The following is a 15,245-nucleotide window of genomic DNA, read 5'->3' as shown; positions in this document are numbered from 1 at the left end:
TGCCTTAGACGTCGCCACAGCCCCAACCGAATGAGCTTTCAAACCCTCAGGGGGCGTACAACCTTTCAAGGTGTATCCCATACAAATGGCAGAAACAAGCCACCTAGATATGGTATGCTTGTTCGCTGGAAGGCCAGCCTTACCGCCACCATAACAGCAGAACAATTGATCATTCTTCCTAATGTCTTTTGTTCGTTTGATATAAGCCTTAAGGGTCTTACGGACATCTAAGACGTGAGTATGTCGAAGAGAGGCACCGGGCGGCAAAGGCTGCGTGAAAGCAGGGAGCTCAATAGGCGCAGTTACGTGAAAGGTGCTATCTCTCTTAGGACGGTAAGTATCTGGCAATCGAATGCTCACTCTGTCTTTGTGAAACACCGTTAATTCAGGGTTGGCGGACATAGCGTGTATGTCGCCTACCCGCCTGCCAGAAGCTACCGCCACAAGAAAAGCAGTCTTCCATGTCAACAGCTGGAGTGACAGAGCCGACAGATTGTGAAAAAGAGGACCGGACAGCCAATCAAGAATGACTGGCAAGTCTCACGGGGGACTAGTCCGCCGGACAGATGGACGGATTCTGTCCACGCCTGCAAGGAAGCGCTGAACTAGAGGGTGCTGCCCCAATAATGCACCATCGACAGGAATGTGGAAGGCAGAGATTGCCGTGGAGTAACCTCTAACTGTAGAAGCGGCCAAACAGGCTTCCAGTTTAGATTGTAAAAACTCCAACACAGATACTAGATCTGCAGAAAAGGGATCGAGAATCCCCCTGTCGACACACCAGCGCGCATAACAGGTCCATCTATCCTCATATTGAACGTTCGTCGAATCCCTCCGCGAAGCCAGAATTGTGTCTGCAACTGGTGCAGAAATTCCTCTCGCATGGAGGCGATTCCGGACAGCGGCCAAGCCACCCACTGAATCCTGGGATTGGGGTGTGGCGCTCCGTTCTGGGATAGTAAGTCCGGTCGAAAGGGTAATAGAACAGGAGGCTGAGCCAGAAACCTGAGAATTACCGGAAACCAGCTTTGAGCCGACCAAAGCGGTGTCAGAAGCACAAGTAGCCGAGCGGTCAGCTGCGAGAGGACTCGTGAGATCAGAGGAACTGGTGGGAACGCCCACAGCACTCTGTCTGTCCAGTTGAGCGGAAAGGCGTCGTTGGCTATCGCTCTCAGATTCGGTATCCTTGAGCAAAACACAGGAATCTGATTCGTCGCCCCAGAGGCAAAGAGATCTACCTGGAACGACCCGAACAACTGGGAAATAATCCCGAATATCCCCCGATGCAGCATCCACTCGTGTGGGGCTAGTATACGTCTCGATAGCGCATTTGCGCGGACATTGTCTATGCCCGGGAGATAAACGGGAAGTACCCAGTACCCGAATGTCGAACTGGTCGCACCACAGCAGAAACTGCCACGCCTCCTGAAGGAGGGACAGAGACACTGTGCCGCCTTGCTTCAGGATATACGTCATAGCGGTCTGGTTGTTCATCTCTAGGCGAACCACTTGACCCCGCACTGACTCCACAAAGCTCTCGAACACCCGGCGGACTGCTCTCAATTCCAACACATTGATGTGTAGGGTAACTTCGTCCTCGGCCCAACGGCCCGAGACTGATAGTTCGCCCAGGACGCCCCCCCAGCCTGTGAGGGAAGCATCCATCTGAATCGAGAGGGAAGGTGTCGGTGTCTCTAAGGGGATCCCCCTGGACAGATTTCCGACTTCCGTCCACCACCGCAGGTGAGGAATCAACCAAACGGGAGTCTCGAGCACAGTCTTGTAGCTCTCCGCATGGGACCACAACTGGTTGAATGGGTCGCATCCTCAACCTCGCACGCCAGACCACCTCCACTGTAGCCGCCATAGTGCCCAGCAAATGAAGCCAAGTTTTTGCTGTGGCCCTGGGGAACTCGAGAAACTGAAAAACAGTTCTCTGAACTTTGACAATGCGGTCTGGGGCTAGGGAAACAATCCCCTGAGCCGTATTGAACCGTGCCCCCAAGAACACCAGATCCTGTGTGGGGGTCAGGTCTGATTTCTTGAGATTGATGATCCAGCCGAGCTTCAACAGGATGTCCATCACTTGCTGTGTGGCATCGTGTGATAACAGGAGCCCGAGGGCCCTCAAAAGCCAATCGTCCAGGTACGGATGACAACACCTGCCCTGTGACCTGGATAGCTGAGCCGGAATCAACATAAGTTTGGTGAACACCCTCGGTGCTGTGGAGATGCCGAAGGGTAGAACCCGAAACTGATAACACTTCCCGTCGACTGATAACCGATTTTCTTGAACTCGGAGTGTATCGGAACATGGAGGTAAGCGTCCTTGAGATCGATTGACGTGATCCAATCCCCTGTCTCCACGGAAGAGATCACTAACCGCAGTGTCTCCATCCTGAAGGACGGAACCTCTATGAGCTTGTTCAGCCCCTTGAGATTCAAGATAGGTCTGAACCCTTCGTCCTTCTTGGTCACAAGGAAGTATGTGGAATAAAACTCGTCTTCTTGTTGACCTTCCGGAACCACCTCGATGGCAGCCTTGTCCAGTAACGACTGGACCTCAGCACGGAGGACCTCTGCTTTTTCCCGGGAGAACGGCACCAGCTGTGCCGAATCCCTGAGAAGCGTGGAGGGTCTCGCTTCCACTGTGGCATATGGCCATCCCTGACTATGGACAGGACCCAGGGATTTGAAGTGGCTGCCTGCCATTCCAAAAGGAATAGTGACAGCCTGCCGCCTACAGGGACTTCTGGCGCAAGGCAATGTGCCCCCACATTCGGCAGTTCTCCGGCTGCTTGTGCGGGGGACACCAAAGGCAAATGTTTAACGGGAATCCGGGGCAGGCTTCCCTTTGTCCCGAAAAGGCTGCTGTTGCTGCGACTACTGCAATGCAGGCCCTTTGCCTTTGCCTTTCGCCCTCTTGTTTCGTTTGTGCTGCAGCCGAGCAGTCCACTTAGCACCTTCCTTCGCCGGCGCCAAAGGGTAAGCCGAAGCAAGAGTGGGAGGCCATTGGTGAGACGAGGAGAGTTGCTCTAACAAGGGCTTAGAGTCCTTGAAAGTGCTAACAGCCTCCACGGCCTCCCGCACAACCTGCAGTGCCCCAGGGAAGAGGGAAGATCCCAACCTGTAGGGCAGAGCGAGGAGTGCCTGCTGGGTAGCAGGGGAGTACCTGGCTACGGACAACCACAGCACCTAATGCTGTCCCGCGCCAGATGAGAGTGCACGTCAGTAAGCTGCCGGCCCAACACTGCCGACGGAGAGTCGTTGGCAGCCCTCGCATGGTCCAACAGCTGCCCCTGCAAAGCAGAAAGGTAATCTGAATGGACCACTACTCTCAGCTGCTGGGCCGCACACCTACACAATTCCTCAAAGGAACGATAGGCGGACCTCAGCGCTGGAGCGGCCGTGGAGAAGGGCGGCAGCCGCCGGCCCTGCCTGGCCGAGGCCAAGGAAGAGGAGGAGGACCCCCCCAGGGTGACCGAGGCGTACACACACTCATCCACCACCGGCGGTTCGAATAGCAAATCCTCATCCAACTGATACCGGCGGCTAATCTCCGGGAGATCAAAGCGCGACCCGAAAGGAGCGGATTCACTATCTCCCCAACCAGTGATGGGAGCAGGCGCAACCTCGCCTCGGCGACCTTCGTAGGCGCGAACGCCTTCCCTGGAAGCCGAAACTCCAAGGGGTCGGGTTCCGACACAGGAATAGAAACCTGAGGTAAGACCTCGGCAATCTTTTCTCTAACCTGTTTGAGGGACGAACCGAACGAGTACGTGACCAACAGCGCCGAATCTATCATTGATTAGACCGAAGACATCTGTTGCTGAAACAAGGCATTAATTGAATCAACAGAGATTAATGGTGCTTGTGAAGTGGGGGTAGGTGCAGAGGATACAGTGGCAGGAGAAGGGGAAGGGTCCCTAGACACCCTGGCCTTCTTAGCCAACCCCTCCGAAGAGGAAGCTGCGCCTTTCTTTTTGTGGGAACGCTTAGATGGAGGGTCCTGAGCCCAAATCTCATCTTAGTACATGTCTTTTGTCTTTGAGAAGCAAGAATCTCTGAACGCTGTAGCATGTCTTCACAGGCGGGCGACAGAAAAGGAAGTGTTTTCCTGGAGGCTATAGTCTGAAGAGTTACCTGCTCTTGGCTGTCACGGGGCCAGAGGCCCTGTAGGGGTGGTCTCACAAGACAAAAACGATGTTTTTTGTTTTGTATATATTTTATTGAAAAAATATAGTTACAACTGTCGCAAGAATTTAAAGAACATTTAAATGCTTATAAGCACCCCAAGGAGGATCTCTATGAAAAAGAATTGTTGATTGTGGTAAGCAGTCTCTGTCACAGGCTCAGTGTCTGGTTTATTCACACCTATATGTCTGTCTGCCTATCTGCTAAAGACAACATGCAATACACAGCTTCAATCATTGACCACATGCAATTTGAACTTAACACCTATCAGACTATACAACATGAAGAAAATAAATTGATTTATGACTCGTGCACCCGAGTCATGTCCCTGCCACATTATGTAATTTATGTGATCCACGACATGATTTTTTTATGTCTGTGGGTTGCAAACAAACTACATTCATTTTTTTCGAATGACTTGATCTGACGGAAACTCTTGTCAGTTTCAAGTCCTGCTTTGTACTTGGACGAATGACAGATTCCAGCCACGCATCTCTACTGAGATGATTTTTGATTGGATCTAGCGCAAATTCAGAGAATATATATTTTCAAAACCTAACAACTCTATGTACATTCTTCATGGATAACAACTTCTTCTAGTGTATATGATTTTGTTTGACAACAGTATATGAATCCATGCTGAAACAACGCATCCAGTACACAAAAAAGAAGTTGTTATCCATAAAGAATCTTACTTTCTTGTGACTAGCCATACTTCTAAAATGCCCATCAAACAGATCATCTTTCTGTACACACAATGAACCCTCAGCGTATCAACAAATGAATCAGCCAATCAGAAGCCTTCGTTACACTTGAGTGCACATCTACCCGCTATGACTGGGTTCGGTCTCCCGAGGGCTTCGTTTCAGGGGAAGTAAGCCCAAGTACAAAATATTGCACTTTTGAATCACAAAAGTACGCTTATAATTTTGTTTATTTGTTTTTTTAAAAGCAGCAATGTATATTATATGTCATGAATAAGTGATAAATGTGTTTTAATTATGTTTGATGTTTTGGTTGCATGTGACCTTTAACACTGGGAACAAGTCAAGTCACTATGTGCGTTGGACCATGATGAGGCACACGTTAATTAGTACAAATGGTAAAGAAAGCAAGCGAGTGACCTATCCCTGTTGTAGAGTATCCCTGCTTCAACCTATAAAGTTGAAGAAAAAAAACGTGATGTAAAAAGCCAGCGAAATTGGAGTTCAAACTATTCATTAATTTTCCCCCAGCACTGGGGGAAAAAGTGGTTTCAACAGCTATGCTGCGCTGCGCTCCAGGCATCCACAGTGAATAGGTTCATGGAGCTTGAAACAGTATGCCTGCCCGGAGTATCAGGTCGTGAGCAGTAGTCTAATCTTGGTTGTGTATACAAACAAGTAAATATTCTATTCGTTGCACAACAAAAACATTGATTGTGATAAGCAGACTCTGTCAGAGAGAAAACTCAATATCTGGTTTTTTGTCTGCCTGGATGTCTGCTAATGACATTATTCAATGCACAACTTCAATCATTGACCACATGCAATTTGAACCAGTAGCCAATATAATTGCACTTTTGATTTGTGATTATACAATTTTGTTTATTTGTTTTTTCTTAATCAGCAATGCATTTTACATATCATGTATAAGCGACAACTATGTTGTAACTATGTTTGATTTTTTGGTTGCATGTGACCTTTAACTAAATGCTTGATTTTGCCACCTAATTTTGAGATTGCTATTATCAAAACCATAACATATTTCTAGGGACTTAAAATGCAGAAAATGGGGTTGACATGTACAACTGGTGTCACCTACTGTCAAACATTTAAGGTCCTGATATACTGCAATACATATGACGAAATAGGTACCTATATCGCAATACAGTCAATTCCCAACGAGTTGAATCACTGGAGACCAAATAATAAATTCGACATAATGATGTATTTGAGACATAGGTATGGTCAGAACCTACAGGTGCTTCAAGTTATGCATAATATTTGAGACACCGTCATTTAACTCATCTGAATTTGACAAATTTGACTTTATATAGTATATTGCAATATTGTTTATCTGCAATACACGGCCCTAGTCAACATAGACAACCACTTATGTGAGTTATAAGTGCCTCAAATATAGTTTTTGAAAATCACAATAAAAGTCTGTTTCAGTGGTGGGTAGCAAAAAAGATGATTAAAGATAATTAAACCATAAAATATTTCAGTCACTAAAAAATACTTTATGGATGACAAGTTATTTGTCATAAGAATGTATACTAAAATAGGGTAAAGAACTTGTATGGATTTTTATTGGGAACCAGTTAAAGTGATTTTTGTCGCAAAAGATGGTATTAGCAAAATTTAGTAATTGTGTCAAATGTTTCAGCATTTATTATTTGAAGGTTTGTCTGTCATGTAAATCAGATTGCATGCGTATCAGGTCACTTTATGTTAAGCATGCTAGTGAAATGCATGACACATTTTATAAATAACCACTTCTATTTTTTATGCCCCCACCATAAATAGCTGGGGTTAGGGGTTATATAGGGCTATCCTCCATGTCCATCTGTACTTCTGTATTTATTTTTTCAATTTTAATGCTGTTTGAACTTAAATTAATTTTGTTAAATTTCTCTCTGAATATAGTTTTATAGGGGAGGCTGACGTTATCCACTTCTTCTCAAAAACTACTCAGTGAAAGTCCTTTAAATTACACATGTGCTTTGTAGAGACTCTAATAGTGTGCATATCATATTTTGATTTTGTATTTTATTTATTTTTCCAATTTTAATCCTGTTTGAATTTACATAAATGTTGTTGAATTTCTCTCTGAATATAGTGTAATGGGGAGGTGTATGTTATGCATTTTTCCTAAAAAGTAACTCTATTACTCATATGCTTTATAGGGACCCTAAAGGCATTAATCTCATACTTTGTTTTTGTATTTTATAGTTTTTTGTATGTTTAGAGACGTGGCATTTGTCTGATGATAGTGAAATAGGGGGATGAAGTCTATCCACAAAAACTGCCCAACAGAATTGATAAAGTTTGTACTTGTGTTTCATTGGGGCTAGAAGGTGTGCGTCTCATATTTGCATAGATGTTTATTGAACTTGTTGAGTAGAAATAAATCACCAGAGCACACTCAGTGTAGGGAATACTTCCTACAGCAGCGGGGGCATTCGTGTCCATGGACACAATTTTGTCTCGTTTCATATTGTTATCCATAAAACATGTCATGTATTCATATACGTCAAAATTCTAAATGCCTTTCAACTTAATTCAAGGACTTTATGCTCATAATAATTTATTAGCAATAAATAAATTCATGATCCAAAAACTTTGTTCCACAGAACGACATCGCTGCACTGCAAGTCTAATAGCGGTATCATGTTCACAGACAACCATTTTTCAATGAAAAACTAATGAAGAGTGATTTTTGATGATAAATAGAATCTCGCCCTCATGTCTTCTGATATAAAATATATCAACACTCATTGATAATATACTTATATAGTCCATATTTGTAACTTTCTTAACTCATGTTATATTTGATATCAAAGGACATTTTCTGTGTTTTGGTGCAAGCTGTACTTATAATGGACATTGTTAAGAGACAGTATGGACTTTGATTCCCAGCGTTGCTACAATGTGTGAAGTCAGTATCTGATGTGCCCCACCATGATGTTGCTGGAATATTGCTAAAAGCGGCATTAAACCAAACTCACTCACTCATTTGATTTGACTGTTAGTTTATGGCCCATCTCTTTGCAGTTTAACAATGTCTGTGAGCAGCTGCACAACTGTAGAATCTGTTACCATGGTAACAAGTGAGAAGACATCAAGCCAGTCTTCCCAGGAACAGGCTGAATATGAAACACAGTACTTTGGTTTCACCCCGAAGTCTTTCAGCAATGGTGGTAAGTTCACACGGCAAAGATACTACCATGTTAAAGGTGGAAATGGTGGAACAAAAGTGTTGCTGTGTCTTGATCCTGCCAGCAGTCATTTACAGTATTTGCAATACTTTAATTTACCATCTGCCCACCATTGCCTGCTGCTACCTGCAGTCTTTAAAATCTACAGGTCCTGAATGAAATCTGCAGGCTCATTTTGTCAAACCAATAAAAAACAGACTACATTGTACACAGTTTCACATTGTTTCTACAAGCTCAAGTGAAACCTATGGCACACAGTGTAGTTTTTATTTGTTGGACTGGTGTTCACATTCAGACACCAGGAAATGAAATTGTAATTAATTGTAACATGATGAACCTGAATGATTCCTGAACACTAATAAAGAAAAAAGGGCAAAACATTCCTTTTGAAAAAAAATTGACAGTTCATTTACAGAGGGTCATGAGGGCCGGCACATACTTTGAAACCACCAGCCCGACACAATAACAACCGATGCTGGGCCTCTGGGCCAGCAGTTATTTCAAACGCTAGTCAGTCGATGAATTGAAACACAAGTGAAGTATTTTTGCTGAATGTGTTGGTTCCATACATATTATCTGTTCATCCAGGTTAGAATTGTTCGTCAATAATCCATGATTGTGAGAGGCTACTAACTGGATCGGGTGGACAGACACACTGACATGGTTGACACATGTCATCGGATCCCAGTTGAGCAGATCAATGCTCATGTTGTCACTCACTGGATTGTCTGGCCCAGACTCGACTGCAGACTGATGCATCTAGCTGAAGTATTGAGGAATATGGCATTTAACAACCCCAAATCATTGTCTGTTCTTACCAATGTTGTTTATAAATTATTTTTCCTAAACCATCAATATTTAAATAAGCATAAACAATAGATTCAGCTAGGCAAGCACCATTGCATCACTCACATTGAAAAATATAGAATGGCTTTGTTTTTCTCAATGCTAGAGTATTGATGCAAAATAATAGGTAATATAATCTATAGAGTCTCCTATGCCATGGTTTACCATGAATGGCAAAAGTCTAAACTACACTGGCACGCATTTTAGTAGTAAAGGTGCCAGTTGGTAACTCTCAAGAACATCCTGGCTGAAGCACTGCTTGTGACTGAGTGAGTGAGTGTCTTTAGTTTTATGCCGCACTCAACAATATTCCTGCTATATGGCGGCGTTCAGTAACTAACTGAGCTTTGACCTCACAGTGCAGTGATCAACAGCATGAGCATCAATCTGCGCAACTGGGAACTGATGACGTGTCAAACAAGTCAGCAAGCCTGACAACCTGATCTTACAACAAGCATAGTCATTTTTTATGGCAAGCATGGGTTGCTGAAGGCCTTTTCTACCCGGACGTTCACGGGTCGCTTGTGACTGAACTCGTACAAGTATGATAATAGTCACAAGGATGAAATACGCCTTTTGTTTTGTGTGTTTATGACAAAGACAGGTCCAAGATTTTTTTTCATTATTTTCCACATTTCCTTACATTTTGTTTCACTTCTCCATATCTTATCCCATGATGCCCCATACCTGACTGTAGTGGTCAGCCCAGATCGCATGCTAGCTGCCATTTAGAAAGTGGTCAAATTCCACGTATGTCACATTTGGGATTACACTTTCGTAGTAAAGTACAGTTTCTAATGCTTAATGTTGTGTTGAGTCCCATCCACGATCGAACCCACACCCTCAGTGTCAGGCACCTAATTGCCAGCCATCTAACCCACTCAGCCACAGCATCTTCTGTGAGTGTAAGCTGTGGTGGCTGAGTGGGTTAGGTTGCTGACTTTGTGTGCGGGCGATTAGGTGCCTGACTCTGAGGATGTGGGTTTGAATCTCAGATGGGGCTCAGCCTAACAAAAGGTACAAGAATCTGCTTTACTAAGAAAGTGTAATCCCAAAAATAACATGTTACATGCTTACTACCTGCACTTAGTGTGATTTGCCATCATGCCTAGTTTTATGTTGACATTCTATGATATGTCATTGGTTAATAGACTGTATGTTTGACCCAGTGTATAATGCTGTCAATGACTACATGATGGATGGACTGCAGGCTGTGGAGAGCTACATGAACACTGAGGTACGTGCGGATTGACAGTTTTGATGTTGTAGTTCTTTCTGTTGCTGCAGAAAGAAATAATGTTGCAGTATGGGTGACATTTTGTTGCTTGTGTTACAGTATGGGATGAAGCATTGTTTCTTATGTTACAGTATGGAATGAAGCATTGTTTCTTATGTTACAGTATGAGATCAAGCATTATCTCTTATGTTACAGCATGGAATGAAGCGTTGTTTCCTATGTAATAGTATGAGGTGAAGCGTTGTGTGGGTGAAGTTTCGTTGTTTCCTATGTTCCAGTATGAGATGAAGCGATGTTTCCTCTGTTACAGTATGAGGTGAAGCATTGTTTCCCATGTTATAGTATGAGGTGAAGCGTTGTGTGGGTGAAGTTTTGTTGTTTCCTATGTTCCAGTATGGGATGAAGCGATGTTTCATATGTTCCAGTATGTGATGAAGCATTGTTTCCTTTGTTACAGTATAAGTGAAGTTTTGTTTCCTCTGTTACAGTATGGGATGAAGCATTGTTTCCTCTATTACAGTATGAGGTGAAGCGTTGTTTCCTCTGTTACAGTATGAGTTGAAGCTTTGTTTCTTCTGTTACAGTATGGGATGAAGCATTGTTTCCTCTGTTACAGTATGAGGTGAAGCGTTGTTTCCTGTGTTACAGTATGGGATGAAGCATTGTTTCCTGTGTTACAGTATGAGGTGAAGCATTGTTTCCTATGTTGGAGTATGGGATGAAGCGTTGTTTCCTCTGTTACTGTATGAGGTGAAGCGTTCTTTCCCATGTTACAGTATGAGGTGAGGCGTTGTTTCCTATGTTGCAGTATGGGATGAAGCGTTGTTTCCTATGTTACAGTATGAGGTGAAGCATTGTTTCTTCTGTTACAGTATGAGGTGAAGCATTGTTTCCCATGTTACAGTATGGGAGGATGCATTGTTTCCTATGTTACAGTATGGGATGAAGCATTGTTTCCTAGGTTACAGTATGGGAGGATGCATTGTTTTCTATGTTACAGTATGGGATGAAGCATTGTTTCCAATTTTACAGTATGGGATGAAGCATTGTTTCTTCTGTTACAGTATGGGATGAAGCATTGTTTCTTCTGTTACAGTATGAGGGAAGTTTTGTTTCCTCTCGTATAGTATGAGGTGAAGCGTTGTTTCCTATGTTACAGTATGGGATGAAGCATTGTTTCCTATGTTGCAGTATGGGAGGATGCATTGTTTCTTATGTTACAGTATGGGATGAAGCATTGTTTCTTCTGTTACAGTATGAGGGAAGTTTTGTTTCCTCTCTTACAGTATGAGCTGAAGCGTTGTTTCATATGTTTACAGTATGGGAGGATGCATTGTTTCCTGTGTTACAGTATGGGATGAAGCATTATTTCCTCTGTTACAGTATGAGGGAAGTTTTGTTTCCTCTCTTACAGTATGAGGGAAGTTTTGTTTCCTCTCTTACAGTATGAGGTGAAGGGTTGTTTCATATGTTACAGTATGGGAGGATGCATTGTTTCCTGTGTTACAGTATGGGATGAAGCATTGTTTCTTCTGTTACAGTATGAGGGAAGTTTTGTTTCCTCTCTTACAGTATGAGGGAAGTTTTGTTTCCTCTCTTACAGTATGAGGTGAAGGGTTGTTTCATATGTTACAGTATGGGAGGATGCATTGTTTCCTGTGTTACAGTATGGGATGAAGCATTGTTTCTTCTGTTACAGTATGAAGGAAGTTTTGTTTCCTCTCTTACAGTATGAGGGAAGTTTTGTTTCTTCTCTTATTGTTTCCTATGTTGGAGTATGAAGTGACGCATTTCCTATGTTGCAGTATGGGAGGATGCATTGTTTCTTGTCTTACAGTATGGGAGGATGCATTGTTTCTTGTCTTACAGTATGGGAGGATGCATTGTTTCTTGTCTTACAGTATGGGAGGATGCATTGTTTCTTGTCTTACAGTATGGGAGGATGCATTGTTTCTTGTCTTACAGTATGGGATGAATGTGAATCGATGAATATGTTGTTGACTGTCAAAAGTATTTCTCTCAGGTGCATGTGCATCTACTGGCCCCCTCCATCCAAGAAAAATAAACTGACAACTGACCTATTTTTTGATGAACTATCAGATCTCCTAATGAAACTCAAACAGAGGAATCTTCTATTACTAGGAGATTTCAATCTTCACTATGATAACCACCATGACCCAACAGTGTAGAAAATTGTCAACCTTCTGGAATCTCATGAGTTAGTCCAACATGTGGCTGAACCAACCCATCGATCTGGACACACTCTTGACTGGGTGATCACCCAGCTAGATGGTAACCGTGTAAAGAACATGTCAGTTGTCGACAGTCAGATGTCATCATGCCGTATTAGCAACCCTCTTCATGAAACTTCCTGAACGACCGATCAAGAAGGTTGCTTGTCGTAACCTCAAACGTGTGAATAGAGAAGATTTTCGTCATGATCTTCTGCAGTCAGACCTCTTACAAAAAAACTTTTCAGATGCTGAGTCCTTTTTTTGAGTCATACGACACCACCATGACTCAACTTCTTGAGAAACATGCGCCCTGTACTATCAAGAGTATCTCAGAGAGATGCCTTCCTGCTCCAAGGAAGTTGCTGCTGCCAGGAAACATCACAGAAAGACTGAGAGGAATTGGCGAAAGTCTAAACTGGAAGTCGACAGACAGATCTTTAGGTCAGCACGGAACTCAACAACCATGATGATCCGGAAAGCCAAGGCAGATTATTGTCTGTCTCAAGTGAAGGAGTCCATGTCCAAGAAGGCACTCTATGACTTCATGTCATCCCTTCTGGGTAAGAAGGACTTTCACACGCTTCAGATCAATCAAAACAAACCTATTGCATTCTGGAACCAATTCCAACACAGTTTATGTTTGAATTCCTGGATATTCTTTTGCCAGTTTTTACCAAGATGATAAACCTCAGTCTTTCCGTTCTACTTTAAAAAGTGCTTCAGTGAAACCTATACTGAAGAAAAATGGACTGGATACAGAAGATCTAGCTAATTATAGACCCGTATCTAACCTTTCCTGTGTGTCGAAGCTCTTGGAAAAGGCTGTCAAGACTCGTCTTGTGACACATTTCAGTGACAATTGTCTTTATGATCCTTTTCAGTCAGCTTATAGACCAAATCATAGCACGGAAACAGCACTGATCAGTGTTATTGATGCTCTGCTTGAAGCAGCAGACTCGGGGCAAGTTAGCGTGCTTGTTCTTCTCGACTTGTCTGACGCATTTGACACTTTAGACCACAACATGCTCATTGCGTGTTTGGAGGACTGTTTTTGGCTATGTGGTAATGTGTTAAGGTGGTTTTCATCATATTTGGAAAACAGAACACAGTTCGTCCTCATCGATGGAGTCCAATCAAGTCTACATGAAGTTATTTATGGAGTTCCACAAGGGTCAGTCCTAGGACCCTTGGTGTTTCCTCTTTACACGCGTAGCCTTGGTGAGCTGATCAACCAGCATTCTGTAAACCACCACTGCTGTGCGGATGACACTCAGCTTCAAAGATCATTTTTTCCTAATCAGTCCAAAACTCAGATAGCTCATGTTTCAGAGTGCATTTCTGATGTGAAATCCTGGATGTCAATCAATAAGCTAAAATTAAATGACAACAAAACTGATATCTTGCTGACCGGGTCAACCATGAATCGGGCCACGGTTAAGGTGGACTCGATCAAGATTGGAGGGTAAGATTCTTTATGGATAACAACTTCCTTATTGCATATGATGCGACGTTTCGGTATGGATCCTTATACCGTTGTCAAGCAAGAGTGTCAAGATTGGTAATTCCGTGCTACCTTTCAGTAAAACAGTAAAAACCCTTGTTGTCATTATGGACTCAAACCTTTCTATGGAGGACCATGTAAATACCGTATGTCGCATATGCTACTTCTACATGAGGAACATTGATAACATCCGTCACCTGTTGACACGTGATGCGTTATGCCATTTGGCCAGATCCACTATCCTCTCACGGCTCGATTACTGTAACAGTCTACTGGGTAATGTATGTCAGGATCTTGTCACCAAATTACAGCGTGTTCAGAATGCAGCTGCATGTACCGTCACCAGAAGCGGGAAGCGGTCACACATCACACCAGTCCTTGTCAAACTACACTGGCTGCCGATCAAAGCAAGGATCAAATATAAGATCCTGTGCATCACATACCACTGCATAAATGGTTCGGCTCCATCCTACCTGTCCAACCTAGTGAAAGAGTATGTGCCATCTCACTGTCTCAGATCAGCTAACAACTCACTGCTCAAAATTCCTAGAGCCAAACTGAAAACCTTTGGACACAGTCGCTTCTCATTCACTTCCACCTTTCTCTGGAATGATCTGCCCGTCTTTATTAAAAACATTGAAACACTGTCTACCTTCCAGTCAAAGCTGAAAACTTTCCTCTTCCAAAAATATTACCCTGATGTCTAGACTAGCTGTCTTATCAAAAGCGCAGCGAGCAATCACATGGTGAAGCATTATTTCCTATGTTTCAGCATGAGGTGACGCGTTGTTTCCTGTGTCACAGTATGGGATGATGCATTTGTTTCTTGTGTTACAGTATGGATTGGGTGTTGTTTACCCTGTTACAATATGGGATAAGTATTGTTTCCTCAGTTACAGTTTGGTGAAGTTTTGTTTCTTATGTTGCAGTATGGCATGAAGTATTGTTTTGTTAAAGTATTGAATGAAGTATCGTGTTCTATGTTACAGTTTTAGTGAAGTTTTGTCTCCGCTGTTACAGTATGGGGTGAAGTTTTGTTTCCTCTGTTACATTTCTGGTATACTTTTGTTTCCTATGTTACAGTATGTAATGAAGCGTTTCCTACATTACAGTATGGGATGAAGTGGTATGTGAAGTTGTTTCCTATGTTACAGTGTTGTGATAGTGTTGTTTCTTAATTGACTGTGTGAGATGAAGTGTTGTTTCCTGTGTTACAGTATAGGATATGTGATGTTTCTTGTTCACTGTGTGGGATGGAGTGTTGTTTCATATGTCACTGTAGCATGTGAGATTGTTTCCTATGTTACAGTA

The 15,245-nt window shown here is 43.1% G+C and overlaps 1 protein-coding gene across 1 annotated transcript in view; it reads left to right on the top strand.

Moving 5' to 3' along the window:
* Positions 1 to 15,245, top strand: part of LOC137282688 (protein MIS12 homolog) — a 28,678-nt gene that overhangs the window by 3,763 nt on the left and 9,670 nt on the right. Inside the window, exons 2-3 of the mRNA XM_067814475.1 lie at positions 7,953 to 8,098; positions 10,132 to 10,199. Of these exons, the coding sequence (XP_067670576.1) occupies positions 7,960 to 8,098; positions 10,132 to 10,199 (207 nt within the window). The 5' untranslated portion in view covers positions 7,953 to 7,959. The remainder of the gene's footprint in view (positions 1 to 7,952; positions 8,099 to 10,131; positions 10,200 to 15,245) is intronic.

This window comes from Haliotis asinina, chromosome 4 (assembly GCF_037392515.1).
Source record: "Haliotis asinina isolate JCU_RB_2024 chromosome 4, JCU_Hal_asi_v2, whole genome shotgun sequence".
NCBI lineage: Eukaryota > Metazoa > Mollusca > Gastropoda > Lepetellida > Haliotidae > Haliotis > Haliotis asinina.
This window is presented reverse-complemented; position numbering and strand designations above follow the sequence as displayed.